Here is an 18,309-nt window from a genome sequence, read left to right as displayed (position 1 = left end):
TAGGAATCGGATCTAACGTACAAGTAGAAGATTTTGCAGGAGGAAACAATTTTAAGTAGTTCATTTTGTTGAAGTAAGGTAAACAATTCCAGCCTCTCTGCAATAGTTACAATATTCTCAAGATCTAGACTGGCATTATAAGGCAGCAAGTTTGTAGAGTTTAACTATGCGTTCTGAATTTTCTGCCTAATTCTTTTCATTTTTATCACTAAAGAAATTCATAAAATCATTGCTGCTATAGGCTAATGGCTGGGTTTCAGTAACTGTTTGGTTCTTAGTTATTTTAGAAGTTGTGCTACATAATAATCTAGGATTATTCTTATTGTTTTCTAGGAGAGAGGAGAGATAGGTTGAGGGTACTGCAGTAAGTGCTCTTCTATAGTCTATAAGGCTTTCGGACTATAGTTGCGGACTATAGTTTAGTCAGGCGCCATTTTCGCTCTAGTCGTCTGACAGTCTGTTTTTTGACCTCTACTATTAGAATCATTTACACTGTGATATGATCCAATTAGGAAAACACAAAATCCCTACTAACACCAGGAACCAACAGAAACTTAATTTCTATGATTTTTTAGCAGGGTAAATAATAACGGCGGTGAGGAAATGGGAACATGCAGTAAGAGTGTGATTTCCTACAAATAAAGAATCGAACACCAATTATTTGCGTGAGCCTTTTTCTACCGTTTGTAGGCAACGGTTTTGTTCCTGAAAACGGGCTTTTGCAGATTCACTGCAAAATGTACTGGTCATCACGTATGGACTCACTTCGGGTTAATAATTTGCAGATCGTTGGTACCGCCTCTTTCAGCGGCAGCCAATGAGAGCCCGACTTAGTCTGCCCCGTGATGTGAAAGACAAACAAGGAACATTTGATTCCCTGTCCGGTAGCTAGCTAGCTGCCTGGCTAGCTGTGCCATTAATGTTTGTTGAAGCGTCTGCAAGAATGGCTTCGTATCTCTTGATTCTTTTGTTGTGTGCCTTCGATGAATCATTTGGAGAAAGTCAACTTAAGCTCGTCACAGTGGTGAGTATGGTTCTGAAAGACATATCGCGCCCGCTTTAAGGTCAGTTTTGTTAGTTTGCGTTATAAGCTAACGTTAACTGGTTAGTTAGCTAGCTATGTTTGTGATTACTCAGGTGTTTTCATCTCAGTAGGTTAACTAACAGACTGGCCTCAGAAGCAACTAAATATCGCGTGATGGCTAGATTATCTGGCTTTTAACGAGTGAGATGTGTGTTTTAACCTACTTAAAATGTCAAATGCTCTCAAAATTGACGTAATGAGTGAAAATGTTTTTTGACAGTCAAGTGTAACGTTAAATCTGGAGATATGCACTTCCAGTTAGTTTAACACCATTAATTTCTTTCGTCTGATCTTGACATAGTGAGTTAAACTGATGCACTCTTTGCTTTTTGACAAAGCTACGTAGGTTAGGTTAGCTATCTTGTACTAGTTTTCACATCTGTCTGTGTAACAGACTTAAAGCGCTTTTTGAGTGTTACGTTGTTAAGAGCTCAAATCAACTCGTAGTTTTCTCTGTAGTAAAAAGTGCTGACTGTCTTTCGTGTGAATACTTAACGTTACAGGAACAACCTGGCTGGAAAAGTTCTTTGCGGAACTTGGCAGACACGCATGATTACGAAAACTCAATCGGCTGAATGCGTCTGTGTTTTGTTAACCTTCTTAAGTGGTGTGGGCGATATGGCGAAATATAAAGATACTTTGACATTTTCACGATGCATAATACGCATCTCGATATTTAGTTTTTATTAGTTTCGATATGTTAGAATGAACAAACGACCAAAAGTGCCACATTTAAAGTGTATTTTCAAAAACTATGAGTACGGTGATTTTACATACATTAAACAAAATTTGAAACAAGACTGATTATGCTGTCTTTGTAATGAAACGTGGAGTCAGTGTTCTTTAGGTATTAATGAGGTCATATTGTGACATAATATGACGTAATTTATTAGGATAATGATAAATATGATGTTGCCCCCACTTATTCTCAGTTATCCAGGATCATCTCTGGTCATTGCTGGACCTGAGAGCTTTCACATTTGGCTTCTTGTAAAGAGTGAGCTATAAACTCATGTTTATATTTTTCTAAGTAGAGTTTTGTAACATTTGAAAGCATTCTTACTGCAAGTGGTTTTGCCTGTGTGAATCCTGTGAAACCTTAAACAGATAAGCCGGACACAGTCATTCAGTTTAAACCCATTAGATGAGCCAAAAATACTGTGAAATAAGTGAATCACATTCATGAAATGAAAGAGCTCATCTTCTGTTGAGTTGATACTTTATTGCCAAAATAAGGATGGCATTTCGTATGAATGTGGGAATGTGGCAGTATGGAAAGCAAGTGCTTCTCCGTAGTCATGGCTCTTTAACCAACTACTTCTTAAAGTTCTGTCTAAACATCCTTGGCGGGTTTTGTTGTTAAACATTTTGTTAGAAGAGATCTCAGTATCTTTGAGAGAGATTTTCAGGGCAGGTATGATATGTGTGATAATGACTCCTTAACTTGCTGAACAGAAGTTGTGGATGTCTTTAGAGAAAAGACAGTATCTCCTAGGGGTGGCTTCTCAAACACTCAACCTTCTTGACAATCACTTTCCTTGGGCAGTGGTTTAAAATAGGTGGAAAAAAGACAGGTATCAGTCTAATATGCAGTTTTGTCAAGCTCTGGCCAGTAAGAGGGTTGGGTTGCAGGTAGCACTATACTGAGACTGTACACCAAGAACTAGAGGTATAATAAAAATTGTTTTAGATTGGATATGATTTTTTGAGATCAAAATTAATTGATGTTACAGAACACTAATTATATACAACACCAGTTAGTATGGAAGTTGCAAATGCTGTTTCAAAATAAAAGATTGCAAAATAACTTGTCCTTGTTCTAAGACACAGTACAACAGCAATAAACGGAATAAAACCTGAACTGCCTCATATAAAACAAAGGAAACTTTGGGCTGATGCTGATATCCAATATTTTTCATGCACGTATTTGCCGATGCAAAATATAACATTTGTTTCTGTAGTATGGCTACAAATGCAAGAAGATTAATAAAATACAGATATTTTCACATAGTAACCCAGCAATGCCTAAATGTTCTGCTTTTCTGGAGTAAAAAAATACAAATCTAAACATGTATCCAATGCCAGTAATATTTTTTGAAATTATGAAATATCTGCAGATACAGTTTTTCCATTGTTCAATACTGTACTGAAATTGTTACACCCTTATGAATATCTAATACATAGTACTGAACTTATGGTAGCCTATTGACATAATTTTTGTCCTTATCAGTGGGCAGCTGTGTGCAAGTCTTAGTACATGTGGCTGTTATATGTAATTTCTAAATTTGTAAAAAGATTATGATGAAATGGGCTATGTTGGCATGACACAGTATAACAATGTAAGCTGTTATACTACAAATTGTAATTCAATAATCCATACTTGATGTCAGTCATTATGTAACATATTGCCAGTGATGTGAGTTGGATTGGCAAAACTAGATTAAATTTGACTGGAATAGTAGCCCTAAATAGGAGGTACACTTTAAGTGCTACCAGCAAGCTTTTTTGGTTACTATTGCATAGCCACAGCTCACAGCAAATCCAAATTGATGATTAGAACCAAAGAGGCTCCACTAAATTCCACAACCAACTCAACTATGTTAAACTGACTTTGCTTGGCAGCTTTGATCAGAAGTAGATCTGCTTTAATACCTGGATCTGTGTTACTCTTTTCTTGCCATTTCTAAAGATCACGGAGTGAGATTTGTATTATTGTTTTCTGGGGCTGCTTGACAATTTATCCATTTAATAATAAATAATAATAATTTTTATTTATATAGCACATTTTTAATGTCAGTGGCAGCTCAAAGTTCTTTACAGACAGGTGATAAAACATAGTTATACAAGAAATTATAAGTATTAATTTAGAATTGGAAGACATTGACACAGATCAAATTAAAAGATAAGTACCACAAGACGTAGAGTTTTAATTAATTGCTAAGTTAAAGAGATACATTTTTAGATTCTTCTTAAAAGTGAGCACTGAGCTTGACTGTCTAATAAAAGGTGGAATTGAGTTCTACAGTTTAGAAGCATAATAACTGAATGAGGCCTCTCCATGTTTTCTGTATTTTACAGAAGGTGTTTGCAGAAGGCCACTATCTGCAGATCTTAGATTACATGCTGGAATACAAACAGACAGACACTCTGTAATGTAAGCGGGTGCTAGGTCATTTAGAGCCTTAAAAACTAGTAGCAGAACTTTAAAACCTATACTGAACAATATAGGTAGCCAGTGCAATTCTTTCAAAATGGGAGTGATATGAGCTCTCTTTATTTGTTTTTATTAGGATCTGTGCTGCTGCATTTTGTACAAGTTGTAAAGGATGTATTATTTTCTTAGGAAGTCCAGTAAGAAGAGCAAACCAGGTTTTGTACTGATTTATCCAGTCATATTCCAATTCTGTTACTACATATTGTGATTAGTGATGCACACAGATAACAGAATCATATGTGTGTCTGGTAACAATTGGTTGAATAAATTATCAGCATTGGACAAATGTTTGTTACTGATATATGATGACACATTTGTTGTATGTTGTGGAGGAGCAGAATGTTTAGGTGATGCTAGGCCACTGTGCTAAAATATCTGCATCTCATTTATTTTACTGCATTTGTCACTCTATAGAAATAAATGTTATATTTTGCCATACTGCTAATCCAGGTAGACCTATTCCCAGTTTGTATGTATTGTAAATAGTTATGTATTGGTGTTGGCAGATACAAAATGCTAAGGATAAATGATACTGAAACTACTTATCCTGGCAGGAATTGTGTTTTTATTCAGTAAAAACACTCTGGGCCAGTTTCCTAAACATGGATTAAGCCTAGTCTTGAACTATGTTGTGGTGCCAATGATGGATCAGCAATAGAAATTCTCTTTAGTTTAGGATTAGGCTTAATCTGAGTCTGGGAAACTGGTCTTTCATAACCAAAAATTAATACAAATAAACATAAATGCAGAAAATGTATTGTCTTCAGCAAAGCTTTTAATAACTTGGTTTAGAAGAATACAGTAAGAAGAAAATATGTCGCTGCATAGATTTTGTTAAATTCCATCAGGAGCCCACCTGATTAAGTTTAATTAGGGGTTAAAACTAGGTTTTGACTGATAAATGTAAATACTGGGCTTCCTACAATAGAAGCTTGTAAATAGTTGAGCATAGTTTATTTGCATTTATTCCAATGTTTGCTTTTGTTGTTGTTTTTTTTCGTAATAAAATTTACTATCCAAATAAATTGCTATATATACAGCTGTCTAAAATGTCTTAAGACATTTGCACAGCACTGTATATACATGAAAAATTTCAGATATTGACATTGGCCTACAGTTCCCATATCAGTGTATCCCTAATTGCGGTCGCACTCAAACACAATCATGAGACTTTTATCTTACAGGTAAAAAGACTGATCTGCATTATTTTCAGAAAAATTATTTACATTTGTGCGATCTTGTGAATGCGCTGATTTATCAAAACACCCACAGAACCAATCATAAAGTCTGTGATTGGTCAGGATGCTCACAGCATACATTAGAGAACTTTGTTATTGATTAGAGGGGTCAATTGCATGTTGCCACCCTCAGTGATGTCTGTATTGCACAGGCTAATATTGCTAACAATTAGCAAAGAAGTTATTGTGCAGCCCTAGTGTTTTCCAGATAGCCTTTAATTTGCATGATTTACATGAAAGGTGGCAATCTAGTGCCATATTCACCACTAGAAGAACTTCAGATGTTTTAAGAAATCATGTGAAAATGTTCTATTTATAAATCTTATTAGACTTACTATTATAATCCTATCAGACTGAAACCTCTGTCTTCACGTTTACTTAGCTGTATCGCCATGGAGACCGGTCTCCAGTCAGAGCCTACCCCACCGACCCGTACCAGGAGAGTGCATGGCCTCAAGGATTTGGACAGCTTACTCGGGTACTGTTCAAACACACGTCTATATGCACACACATACAATCTCGCACTCAATTTCACAATTATTTGGTTCCATATGGAGAACAATTTGGAGTGAAACAGAAAAATAACTGAAAAGTATGACACAATCTGTACTACCTTAATTATAATTATATTTCATTCAGAAGTAAGGGAAGATTTATCTACAGGACTGTTGTTTGACTACTAAATTATAGCATTATGTTTTAATAAGTTTACCCTTTACTACCACACACATAATTATACAGAAGTGAGTCATTTTAAAATTTTTTCTGGTTAAGGAGAATTTAAGATCTTCACAGAAGCTTTGCGCTGTTTGCCCTTTTTTGTAATTCATTTACTGGTGTAATTAGTACAAATAATCACTCAATACTTTATAAGAGAATTTTTGGTCATGCTTTCCCCATTTTGCTAGAGGGCTTGTGACAAATTACCCATTTACACCTTTCTGTACACCTGTAAAAGTCTGTGTTTGGGTCTGCCATTTACTGGCTTTACTGCATGATTTCTTTTGTGTGTTTTTGTTGGTTTTTGTGGCTTTCACTGCTAAACTACTTATCTTGTTTTTGTGTCTACAGGATGGGATGCAGCAGCACTTTGAGCTGGGCCAGTTTCTGCGGAAACGCTATGTGGGATTCCTGAGTGAGCCATACGTTCGATATGAGGTCTGTGTTATTCACTGAACTGGTTTGAAAGTGGGTTTAAAGGGCTTATAGCATACATTTTTCTTATATTTTTTCCTCTAAGGTCTATTTATAACGTTTGAGAAGGTTTATGTAATAAAAAGTCATAATTAATTTTTACATGAGCATTTCCAACCTCTCTTTGTCCTCTAAAATTATAGTGTCTGTTTTTATTACTGTGCCCTTAAGACTCATATAAGAAATTTGATTGACTGTCCTGTATTGTGCCTCATTTAAAAAGCAGTCCAGGTTGAAACACTCCTTATAACTTTAATGAGAATAGGTGGGGCTAAACTTCTGTAGGCTGAATATGTGGATATATTTAAAAAACAAAACATTGTTTGTTGTGACATCACAAAAACAGTGAATTCACAATTGGTTGCTGGAGCTTTAACAGTTTTTAAAACTCATTTCAAAACAGCTACAAAAAACATTTTCTGTGTTATGAGCCCTATAGGCGTGTCATTGTGTCTGTATTGTGTCTGTATTGACCCTTGATCACCTTAGACTGACACTGAATTTTGGGTGTTGTGGTTTTAGAAAAGTGTTTTATCTTATGAGCATAGCAATGCTGTATGGAAAGAGTTTAACACTGCACTAAAATGTGCTTAATTGTGGTAAACGGAAATGTCCAGAAAATATTGAGATTCAATTTTAAGTGAAATTTACAGAGTTTAATATTAATTTGTTTAGGTCACTTAAAGGAATTGCCATTTATTGCATGTTTTTGATTTCTGCATTTGACAGTTTTTTGTTAATGTGTAACAGTTTTACAGATGGTTTTGCCATGCATAAAATAATAATTACCTAGTGTTATTGTGGATTAGTAGTGTACTGATATGAAGGTTGAACATGTACTTTTACAGTGCTTTTCGAAACATGAAGTTGTCCTTTCTTAGGATTAGCCTTTCTGATCGGTTAAAGTGATTTCAGTGTGTATTCTTGAAAGTTATGTTGGACACACCCTTACAGTGTGTGCAGCAGCCATTCTGCATGTTAGTAGTTAGTGAATGAACACTGCTCTCTTAGCTGGTACTTGAATACTGGTTCTGTGTGAGCATGATATTATTTGTGTGAGATATTAAACACGTGCTTGTAGAAATGCCTGTGCAGGATAAACCTGTGGGTTTAGAGGGAAGCAGTGCAGTTAGATGTGCTGGTGTCATACAGCTTGCCATTTCAGCCCAGCTCTGTGTCATTACTGCAGGTATTGTTATTACTGCTGGGTGGGCTACTGTTGTTGTTGCTATGTACTTTTTTTAGTCTTGCTTATATTAGTGTTATTGCACAGTGTTGCTACATCCCTGTTATAGGATCATTTTACTTAAAAAAACAAAAAAAACAAAAAAAGAGTGCCTTATAATGTGCATTATTTTTGTCAGATTTCAATACACATGCACATGGGGACAATATGGCTTCTGTCATTTTGTTGCATCATAAGAACTTTGAGCAATGTAGAAGGCAAAGGGAGTAACTAAAGAAAGCAAGACTCACGAAAGTCACTGTGTGGTGTTGTGCAATCTGCCTTTTTATTTGTCAATATATATTTATCTGTCTTGTATCTATTGTTTCAGTTTCTTGTCCATTCTTCCAGTGAAATCAAATGTTTCAAAGCACGTAGTTTGATATGATCATGTGACGTTAACATTTTTTTTAAGTTGAGATGCTTACAATTGCTGCAGCTGAGTTTCAAATAAGTTGTAGGATGGCTTACATTGTGCAATTCAAGTGCAATTTAGTTTCATGTAGGTTTTAAGCAGTTAAACTTGCAAGAAATTTTGTTTGTTGTGCAAACAAAGCATTTCACAGCAGCATGACGATTATGTATTTTTACTAAAAATTAGAAGAGAGAGTATAAGCTCAAATATATTTTTTACTTGATATCTTTGGGCATTTTTGATAAATCTTTTTAAAAGTTAAAAAAATTGCTTGTTTTTAAGTCTGCTCATGCTGATAATGGGAAACTAGTCCAAGTGGCTATCGTGAGCCCAATAAAGGTAACTTCAGACTATGTCTTACAGATTGCACTTGAATTGCACAATGTAAGCCATCCTACAACTTATTTGAAACTCAGCTGCAGCAATTGTAAGCATCTCAACTTAAAAAAAAATGTTAACATGTCACATGATCATGTCAAACTACGTGCTTTGAAACATTTGATTTCACTGGAAGAATGGACAAGAAACTGAAACAGAATAGATGCAAGACAGATAAATAGATATTGACAAATAGAAAGGCAGTGGCAGATGGAACAAATATACAAAGATTCTAAAAAAGCTTTTTAATGTTTCCAAGTTTGAAGGTGGTCCTATGTTAATAATGCTGTTTAAAACAAATACAATAATGTTGATTTTTTTTAAGCTCATAAGGTCTGATGTTACTAAGTAAAACTCAACAGTAAGAGATAGTAATGAGCGAATCTCTTCCTAGAGGCAGAATACAGTGTCAGTGGAGTGTATATATTTTTAAATTAAGAGTTAAATGGAGACAAGAATATTGAATCGATTACTGTTGTGTAAAGATGTTTTAATACATCTTGCAGTGCTGGCTGTTTCAGTCCCATCCTCAGGTCAATGTCTTTACTGCGGATGTTTTGCTTTGTGTTCTGCAGATTGCTGTACGGAGCACAGACTATGACCGGACTCTGATGAGTGCTGAGTCAAATCTGGCCGGTCTCTACCCACCCAATGGATCGCAAGTGTTCCATCCTGGCTTGAACTGGCAGCCCATACCTATCCACACTGTACCGCAGGATGAAGAGAAAGTGCGGCTGCACCTCCCCTCTACATCACCTTAGCTCTGCACACAATTCCCTATTTCAGTTATGGAATCTACGGTTCCTTCAAATATATTTAAAAACAGTGCTCATTCCTTTTGTGATGTAAATTAATCCAAACGACCAAAGAATACTTGTGATTGGTCAGAATGCTCACAGCGCACAGTAAAACATTCTGTGATTGGTTAGTGGTTCATTTGCTAATTGCACACTTTTGCAAAATGAGTATTATGAATGCCAATACCACAGTACCAATGAAGAAACTATATCTTGTTCAGCCTGATCCAGATCTATTCAAAGCAGCAAACTGACAAGTTTGGTTAAGGCATTTGCAATTGCTGATATGTTCTGCTGATTAAAATAGTACTACACAGTAGAGATGCTGAGAGACTGAGCGTCTCTACTTTGTAGTAATGTTTTAATTCAGTTCAGTTCTATTCAGTTTTATTTCTTCAGCCTTTTTTACCACAGTGATGTTTACTGGGTTCTAAGTTGCAGTTGTGTTTGTTTTTCCAGTTGCTCTCGTTTCCCCTACCAAACTGCCCACGCTACAGTCTTCTCATGAACGAGACAGAAAAAACAGAAATCTTCCTCAACATGACCAAGACTTATGGCGTGAGTCTGCACTTGCTCACACAGACCTACCTCAACGATGCATAATAAGCTCTTCTATCTGTCCCTGTCTATCTTTAGACTTATTCGGTAACTTCTATAGAACTAGCAGTTCTATGGTTATGAGAGTAAGGAATTAAAGTATGTATTGATCCTTTACAGTTTATTTAGTCCTATTTTTTCTCTACTAAAATTGTTCAGTAACTTCTGTACAACTAATGTGTGTTATATGCATACAGGCCTTTGGGCTTTAAGGGGTTAAGAAGCTCCTTACTGATAACATGTTCAGTGATAACATATGAATATATCTGTGTGAGAGATTGGTGGCTGCAGTAGTTGCAGTGTGCAGTGTTTTGAATATTTTCCTCATTTTTTCGAGAAGGATTTCCTGGAGATGGTGCGGAATAAGACGGGTGTGCAGTCGACCTCCATCGAGTCAATATGGAGCATCCATGACACGCTGTTCTGCGAGGTGAGGTTCTCCTGTGACATCATTTATTGTTGCTAAAAATTATAACTGAGGTTGCACCAATATTAGTGTTATCGGCGCAGATACTGCAACTTAAATACAGTATCAGTATTGGCAATAGAGAATGCCATTATCGTTTAGTAATTTTTACGCGTCAGTAGATGGACCTCTTCTGTAGCGAGTAACAGGTTGATGGTGTTGGGCGACAAGTAGTGGTAAAAATACTCAACGCAAAATCTGTAATACTAGTATTTCGAGGGTAGGCAGTTGTAATGGGTGATAAGCCAAGAATCTGTTTTTACTGTTTTGCTAAATAATATTTTAAATGCACTTAACTTGTTAAACCTGTTCTTATTAAAAATGAAGGGCAGTCCAGAATATTAAGCCACTATTAACTTATAGAAAATAGGCTTTTTTAAACATCTAAAAGTAAATGGTATAATAATAATAATAATAATAATAATTATACAAGCTGAAATCTTAAAGCCCTGTATTATTTAAATTCATGATTGCTTTTTAATTAGGTTAGTGTTGGACCCTCAACTCACCATCAGTAAGTTTGTACATGTAGCAATAATACTTCCCCCCCCCCTGTATCTGTCTTGTGTGTGTCTGTTTTCCCTCTCTCATTTAAATTCTGGGTGTTTAACATGACTTGTTAACATAAATTGGTATCATACATACATTTAATATCATACACCACATTCCCTGGGACTTCAGGCTATGTGACATTTGTAAAATTGCTAATTTAGTTAGCTGTATTACCACACACACACTATGTGAGTAGATGCAGCTGGCTCTAAGTTGATGAAGAAATTCACACTGAGTTCTTTGTTTGAGATTAGTTTCACTTTTCTCTTTCCTTTCTTTATACTTTGGACTTTGGCGTGCATCACCTGACTTGGTAAATCCATGTCATGATGCCAAGAATCAGTCCAAAGTCTTTCTTTGTAACTGCTGTAGTGAAGTGATCAGCTTGAACAGTACATGGAAAGCATATGTGTTAAACTGAGACTTTACCAACTATTGTTTTAACAACCTGAATTGTCTTCTCAGATATTGGTAGACCTGGGATGCACTGATACAGCGCCTATTACAGAGTAACAGGGGTTTGTTATATCAGGTCACCAGTTTTCTGTTTTGTGTGAGCTCACGTTCAAACCTTTACCAAATGTTTTAATAGTGACAGTTTTAGTTCATTTTGAGTATAACTCAAGCGCTAGCCAGTTCTTTTGAACAATTATACAATAGTTATATATTTTTCATTAAAACACAAGAATATTCACTGTATTGCAGAAAATGTGTTTCAGTAGTGACAGTTCTTAAGGTTACACACTGATTTTCAGATTTTGAGACACCTTTGCTTCAGAAAAATGGGGTCTAACTACTCACCATGTGGCCATGAGGGACAGAGATGCAGTCTCACTTCCTGCTGTAAAATGCAGGGGTGTGGCTAAAATAAAGCTCCAACAACAAACTAAAACTCTGTGTTTTGGTAGTGACATGAAAATGTGGGACAGCATGTTTTTTAAATTAAACTCATACCTAAATATATTTAGCTTTACCATGAGATAATAATGTATTATTATCTCAATTAATGCCTGGAGTTTGAATAGAACATAACATAATCCTTGTAAATATCTAAGGTCTGTATTTTGTGTGTGGGACTGCAGTTTGAACTAATTTTGTACAGTGGTCCATGTAATGTAAATACTGACTATAATAAATAGTAAGTCATTTAATTAATATTCATATATTGAAAATACACATGTACATAGAAAAAAAAAATATGAAAATGACGTAATTAAAGATATCAAATGGTTTCTGTCAGACGTTCAGCCAAGGCTTAACTTGTCAAAAGTGATATATTCTTGTATAATCAGAACAGTTTCTTTGTTCTTGTTTTTGATAAATGTAGGACATGAATAAGTTAACATACAAACCCCCACCCCCCCCAAAAAAAATAATGAAAACTTTTAGTACTGTTTATCTGATGGTGACAGTTTTAGTAGTCTACCGGGTTAGGAGTCCCATTTCTCCCACGTATCTTTTTAATAGTTTTCTGAACTCCAGTTTTGGAAACTTTTTTTGGAAAACATTTTTTTTTTCCACTTACTTTCCTTTGACTTTGACTAACATTAATAACTTAATTGCTGTTTTGACTAGAAATTTAACAGATGAAGAGCGGTCTCTGACTTTTGCACGGTACTGTATATTAATGAATGTAGGTGAAGTAATTTATTATTTTGTAAGTTATTGTATTTATTGTATTGATGCATAGATTTATTATTTAACAGCAAATTATTATTTTGTACGTGTTCCAAATTCCAAATTACCTTTTGTTCCCAGTGCTAATTGTAGCCATTTCTTACCCTATTGTTTTATTTTATAGCTGCCAACATCAAACAGTCCCAGCTTTGTCAAACTTGTCTGTGTGCAATGCTGTAGAACAGCCCACATTGCTTAAAAGAGAATGCTAGTTGCACTCTTTTGACTATTATTAGGCACTTTCAACAGCCTGACGTGAAAGGGACATTACTTTCAGTGACAGAACCCGTATCTGAACTTCTCATAACTCTTTCCTTCTCTCTCTCTCTCTCTCTCTCTCTCTCTCTCTCTCTCTCTCTCTCTCTCTCTCTCTCTCTCTCTGTCTCTCAGGAGAAACATGGCATGACTCTTCCAGATTGGGTGACTCCAGAGGTGATGAATACACTGCGGATTCTGAAGAACTTCGGCTTTCAGATCATGTTTGGCGTCTATAAACGAGAGGAGAAATGCCGGCTGCAGGGAGGTCAGCCCAGAGTATTTTCATAATCTGCCAGTTCCACACACTTAAACAAAGGTTACATTATGAACCCATTACGTGGCACCATTTATGCGTGTTTGCATACCAGCCACTCTTTGCATATCGTGATAAGGCAGATGCACTGAGTGAGTGGTAGAGAGAGACTGTGTGTGTGTGTGTGTGTGTGTGTGTGTGTGCCAATGCACCATTCAGTTTAAGTTATGCCTAATTTGGATGAAAAGCAGTGGGTTAATGACAACTTGAAAGTGAAAGAATAACATATTACCAATGTGAGGAATTGTATATAACTATGTGCTTATTCATAAACATAGGTGACTTTTACTGACCAGTCATAAGGTACCATGTGCTAGCAGATTTTAGTATTTCCCTGATACGTGTGGCCTAACATACCTTTGGCCAATAGTGTGGCTTTAGATGGTGTTTGATCTGGTAATGGAGTAGCGTCATTATGTAGACTGTATTTGATAGTTGGTGTATACACACACAGCCCATCCACACCTTCTCAAAAACAAAATAAATAGGCAGATTAGGAGCGCTGGCAGTGGTTGCTCTCTTAGAAACAACAGTGATTGTAATTTTTCTAAAACTACAGGCACGTTATTAGGCAGGGTTCTCACAGATCCTTAAAAAGTCTTATAAAGTATAAAGAATAGATCTTGAAAATGTCAGGCCATAACATGTAGGTTTTTTTTTTAATTTAATATAAGTTTGATTTTAGTTTTATCTGTGAAAACACAAATAGCGGATCAGATCGTTTAATGGTCATTTATTCGTTCTGTCTCTCTCATGTCAGGTCTGTTGTTGGACCAGATTATTAAGAATTTTACAGCTGCTGCAACTTTAGGCTCCGGTGGGCAGCTGAAGATGATTATGTATTCTGCGGTAAGTGAGCACTAAAATAATAGCTTTATAGTCAACCATTGCTTGGAGTTCTGATCACAGCACATATCTCGCCACAGTTCATCAGCCCATCTTTGGACAGACCCCTGGTATTGAGGCCCAATTTCAATGTACAGTTTACCTAGATGTCAGAAATATAACTACAGTACAAATATCACCTATAACATACTATGGCTGGATGGTTTTGCTATCATATGTGGAGCTGTATTGTGAACTTAAGACTTCCATTGTAATGTTGAGTGGTGTGTGTGTGTTTTGTTTGTTCTTCAGCATGACACAACCATTGTGGCTCTTCAGCAAGCGCTTGATGTGTTTAACGGAGTGCAGCCACCATATGCTTCCTGCCACATATTTGAACTGCACCAGGACAACGAGTAATACAAACTTATTTCCGTTCTCTGAACATGCAAGCATACTATAATTGTCTAGTACGCTACACTCTCTGCTAAGCTCAACAACTCTGTTGCATGCTCCTTACTCTTCTACCCACACACTGTGTATTTTCTTTCTCTCTCACTCTTACTTTCTCAGGTCATTCTCAGTTGAGATGTTCTATCGTAATGACAGCAGTGTGGATGAGCCATATCCTCTTACTTTACCGGGCTGTGCCCAGCGCTGCCCTCTACAGGACTTTATCAGACTCACACGCTCTGTTATTCCAGTAGACTGGGACAAGGAGTGCCAGCTGAGCGCAGCATCCGATGACACAGGTACAGAAACAAGACTGATGAAGAAGGCACTGATTCAACACATGGTATCAAGCAGATACAAGCAGGAAATGATGGTAGTGCCACATTACATACTTTATAAAATAAGGCTTATAACAGTAGCCAGTGTTATGTCATAATACACTTTAACAGAGGTGGGAACAAGTCACTAAGTTGCAAGTAACAAGTAAGTCTCAAGTCTTGACACTCAAGTCCCAGGTCAAGAGTCCTAATCTTTGAGTCCTAAACAAGTCAGCATGCATTCTCCAGCTAATTTAAGGCCATAACATCAAATAAAGGTAACAGTAATGCAGCCTTTTAACGACAACATGTTAGCAGTGTATGGCTGTATGTTAATTTTTCATTAGGTTTTAACCCTTCCAACAAAATTCATAACCACACGTATAAAAAGGATGGTTCTTCAAGGGTTAGAAAATAGTTCTAAAAACACTCGAATCCTTTGCATGGTTAAAGTACTCTTTGCATCATGAAAGGATTCTTAAGAATGTTCTCTAGATGGTTCTATATAGAACCTTTTTGAAAAGGGTTCTGTATAGCACCCAAAGGGTTCTTCTATTGTTACGGTGTCAAAAAAGTTCTTTATAGAACCGTCTACAGAACATTCTCCATCAGTCTGAAGAACCATTTAATGATGCAGAGTGTTATTTTGGGTGTTCATGGTCATTTTTAGAGCTATTTTCTTTACCAAAGAACCTTTTGAAGAACCATCCTTTTTAAGAATGTGTGACAGACATACTGGTATACACAAAGAGTAGTGCACTACACATGAAAAGAATTTAAAAAGTTCTATTTAACTTAATTTACAAAACTTTATATTTGAGTATAATTTGATGATTTTAGTAACGTTGGGCACACAGGATTAAAAAAAAAACTAGCTTAGCACTGAAACTAGCTCAGCCAACTAAAAACAACGGCTAGTTTGAATTGAATTTAAACAACAACAGAAACCAAAACGACAGAGCTGAACAAAGTTGGCAGAAAAGACAGCAAAATGATGGTGAATGTACAAAGCTGAAGAAGTCAGCTTCAAATTCATGGTGAATGTTGTGCTTGTTTTACCTGCAGAAGCTGTTAAAATCAGTCACATAGAGCGAGCTGTGTTTCTTTTGTTCTTTTGTTTTGCTATCATGAGGAAAATGGTCAGTTCGCCTGGTGAATTGAGTCATTGTTGTTTAAGTCAAAGTCGAGTCGCAGGTCTTTCTCGATTTTCTCGAGTTGAGTCTCAAGCAGTCAGATTTGTGACTCGAGTCCGACTCAAGTCCAAGTCATATGACTCAAGTCCACACCTCTGCACTATAATTGCTTAGTTTAAAGCTTAGTGTAGACCTTAAGTGTTGGGGGGAAAAAAAGGCATTGTGTAGAGATGCACTGATATGGTAATTGTCGTCTGATGCTGATGTCCAATATTTTTCATGTACCAATCTGCTGATGACAGTATAAACATTTATAACATGCAAAAATGGGAATCTACGTGGATTGGCATTGTACAAAAATATAACATTTAATATCTATAGAGTTGTAAATGCAGTAAAATTAAGAAAATGCAGGTATTTTAGCACAGTAACTCAGCATCACCTCATCATTCTGCTCCTCAGGTGTACAATAAATGTCATCAAATATCAGTTTGAAATTGTCATATCATAAACGCCTATCCAATGCCGCCATTTTTAAAAAGCATATGTCTGCTGGTATCTGTATGATGCTAATATCATTGTGCATCCATATTATTTTGCATTCTTCACAGACCTTACAGATCTCACATGCAGGCAGTAATTAGTTTCCACTGTTGTCCAATTTAAATCACAAGCAGAAGGGTACTTAATTTTGTTTTTACTGTTTTTCCTCCTCTGTGTGTGTGCTTACGTGGGTGAAGATGTTATCATTGGGCTGGCTGTGTGTGGGTGCGTTCTCCTGCTCCTGGTCATGCTGTTGTTCATAGTGCTGTGTCGTCAGAGCGAGCCAGCAATCGGCTACAGCCACATCATCAACCAGAGTGATGACCACTCCTGACAGTCATATCAGCTCCTCCAAAAAGAGGACACGTGGGACAGTGAGGATGACCTGTGAGAGACCAACCATAGAGCCACACGCACCAGCAGCTGCTAGCCACCATAAACTGGATTTAAAGGCTGTTTCTGGTACTACCTTTTAATTTATTCTGGTGTGAAAACTGGCACCTTCCTTGTATATTGTAGTTTATAGAAAAAGAGCTTACTTCCAAGTAACATGACTGAAGGCTTTCACTCTCCTGATCTGAGGGAGGCCCACAAGGAGCTCAGAATGACCCTATGTGATCTGCTGAAAAGACTACCACCAGCATGGTCCTGCCTTTCTGTCTAAACTGCAGTGATTGATGCTCTTTTCTTCTAGCAAAATTCTTTTTTTTTCACCCTCACAGTCTTTCTGATGGGTGACGACTTTTATTGTGTTGTGTTTTGATGCAGAATGTATTTTTTTTCAATGAAACTGCTATTTTTGTATGAACAGTTCACCAGTATATGAGCTTGATTGATGTCTTGATGTTTTAAGGCCTCTTACATTACAAGTGAAAGCATCTTAAATAGTTAGTAGTTAAAATATGTTTCTCATTATTATATAGTTGTAATTTTAAGATTCATTTTAAGATTCAGCTTATTTCTAGACATTTTTGTTTTAAGAAATTTGATCTGGTGAAACTCCTCTGATTATCTGTCAATGGAATTAAATTTTATTTAATCCGGTATTAATTCCCCCCCAAGGGTCCACGTTTTTTCTTCATCCCTATGTGTGGTGAGTTAGGCTGGAGCAAAAATGTGGACCCTCAGGACCGGGTTCAAAACACTGAGATAGATAGACTACATTTTAGATAGACTAGATAGACTAGATATTAGACTACATTTGTCACTTGCCAAGTTAACTTATCAGCAGTGTTGAAGATGCATCAGGTAAATCTAAATTTAAATGATGCAAAATTCTATGGACTAAAATGTCATAATAGAAAGCATGATAAAAATGCCTGTCTCTTGTACTCTGAAATGATGCAAGCTTTTCAGGTCAAGTGCTGTAATTGTTTCCCTAGTGGGTCTAACCAAGGCTAATAAAAAAGCTAGGGTCTTTGATTTACTTAGCAATACAAATTTAAATTTTGAGAAGTAGAATGTATTTTGTGAGGAGTCTGAATCTCATGCTCTCGTGCTGAGAGTTTAATAGCTGACCAAATGCTGAGTTGGCATATGGGTTTTGTGACGAAGTTTTGAAAGGGTTTTTGTATAAAACGGGTTTCTAAAGGGAAATTTTGTCTGTGTATGACAGCGATTACCATAGAGT

The 18,309-nt window shown here is 36.4% G+C and overlaps 1 protein-coding gene across 1 annotated transcript; it reads left to right on the top strand.

Moving 5' to 3' along the window:
* Window positions 1-848: 848 nt before the first annotated feature.
* On the top strand, window positions 849-18,100 carry acp2 (acid phosphatase 2, lysosomal). The gene is made up of 11 exons (XM_036583961.1): window positions 849-1,024; window positions 5,919-6,014; window positions 6,608-6,694; window positions 9,324-9,476; window positions 10,005-10,103; window positions 10,483-10,572; window positions 13,228-13,360; window positions 14,169-14,257; window positions 14,546-14,649; window positions 14,807-14,985; window positions 16,877-18,100. The coding sequence occupies exons 1-11, from the start codon at window positions 920-922 to the stop codon at window positions 17,011-17,013; spliced, it is 1,272 nt and encodes a 423-aa protein (XP_036439854.1). The 5' UTR covers window positions 849-919; the 3' UTR covers window positions 17,014-18,100.
* Window positions 18,101-18,309: the final 209 nt, after the last annotated feature.

This window comes from Colossoma macropomum, unplaced genomic scaffold (assembly GCF_904425465.1).
Source record: "Colossoma macropomum unplaced genomic scaffold, Colossoma_macropomum, whole genome shotgun sequence".
NCBI lineage: Eukaryota > Metazoa > Chordata > Actinopteri > Characiformes > Serrasalmidae > Colossoma > Colossoma macropomum.
The sequence above is the reverse complement of the archived record's forward strand: the minus strand, read 5'-3'. Positions and strand labels throughout refer to the sequence as shown.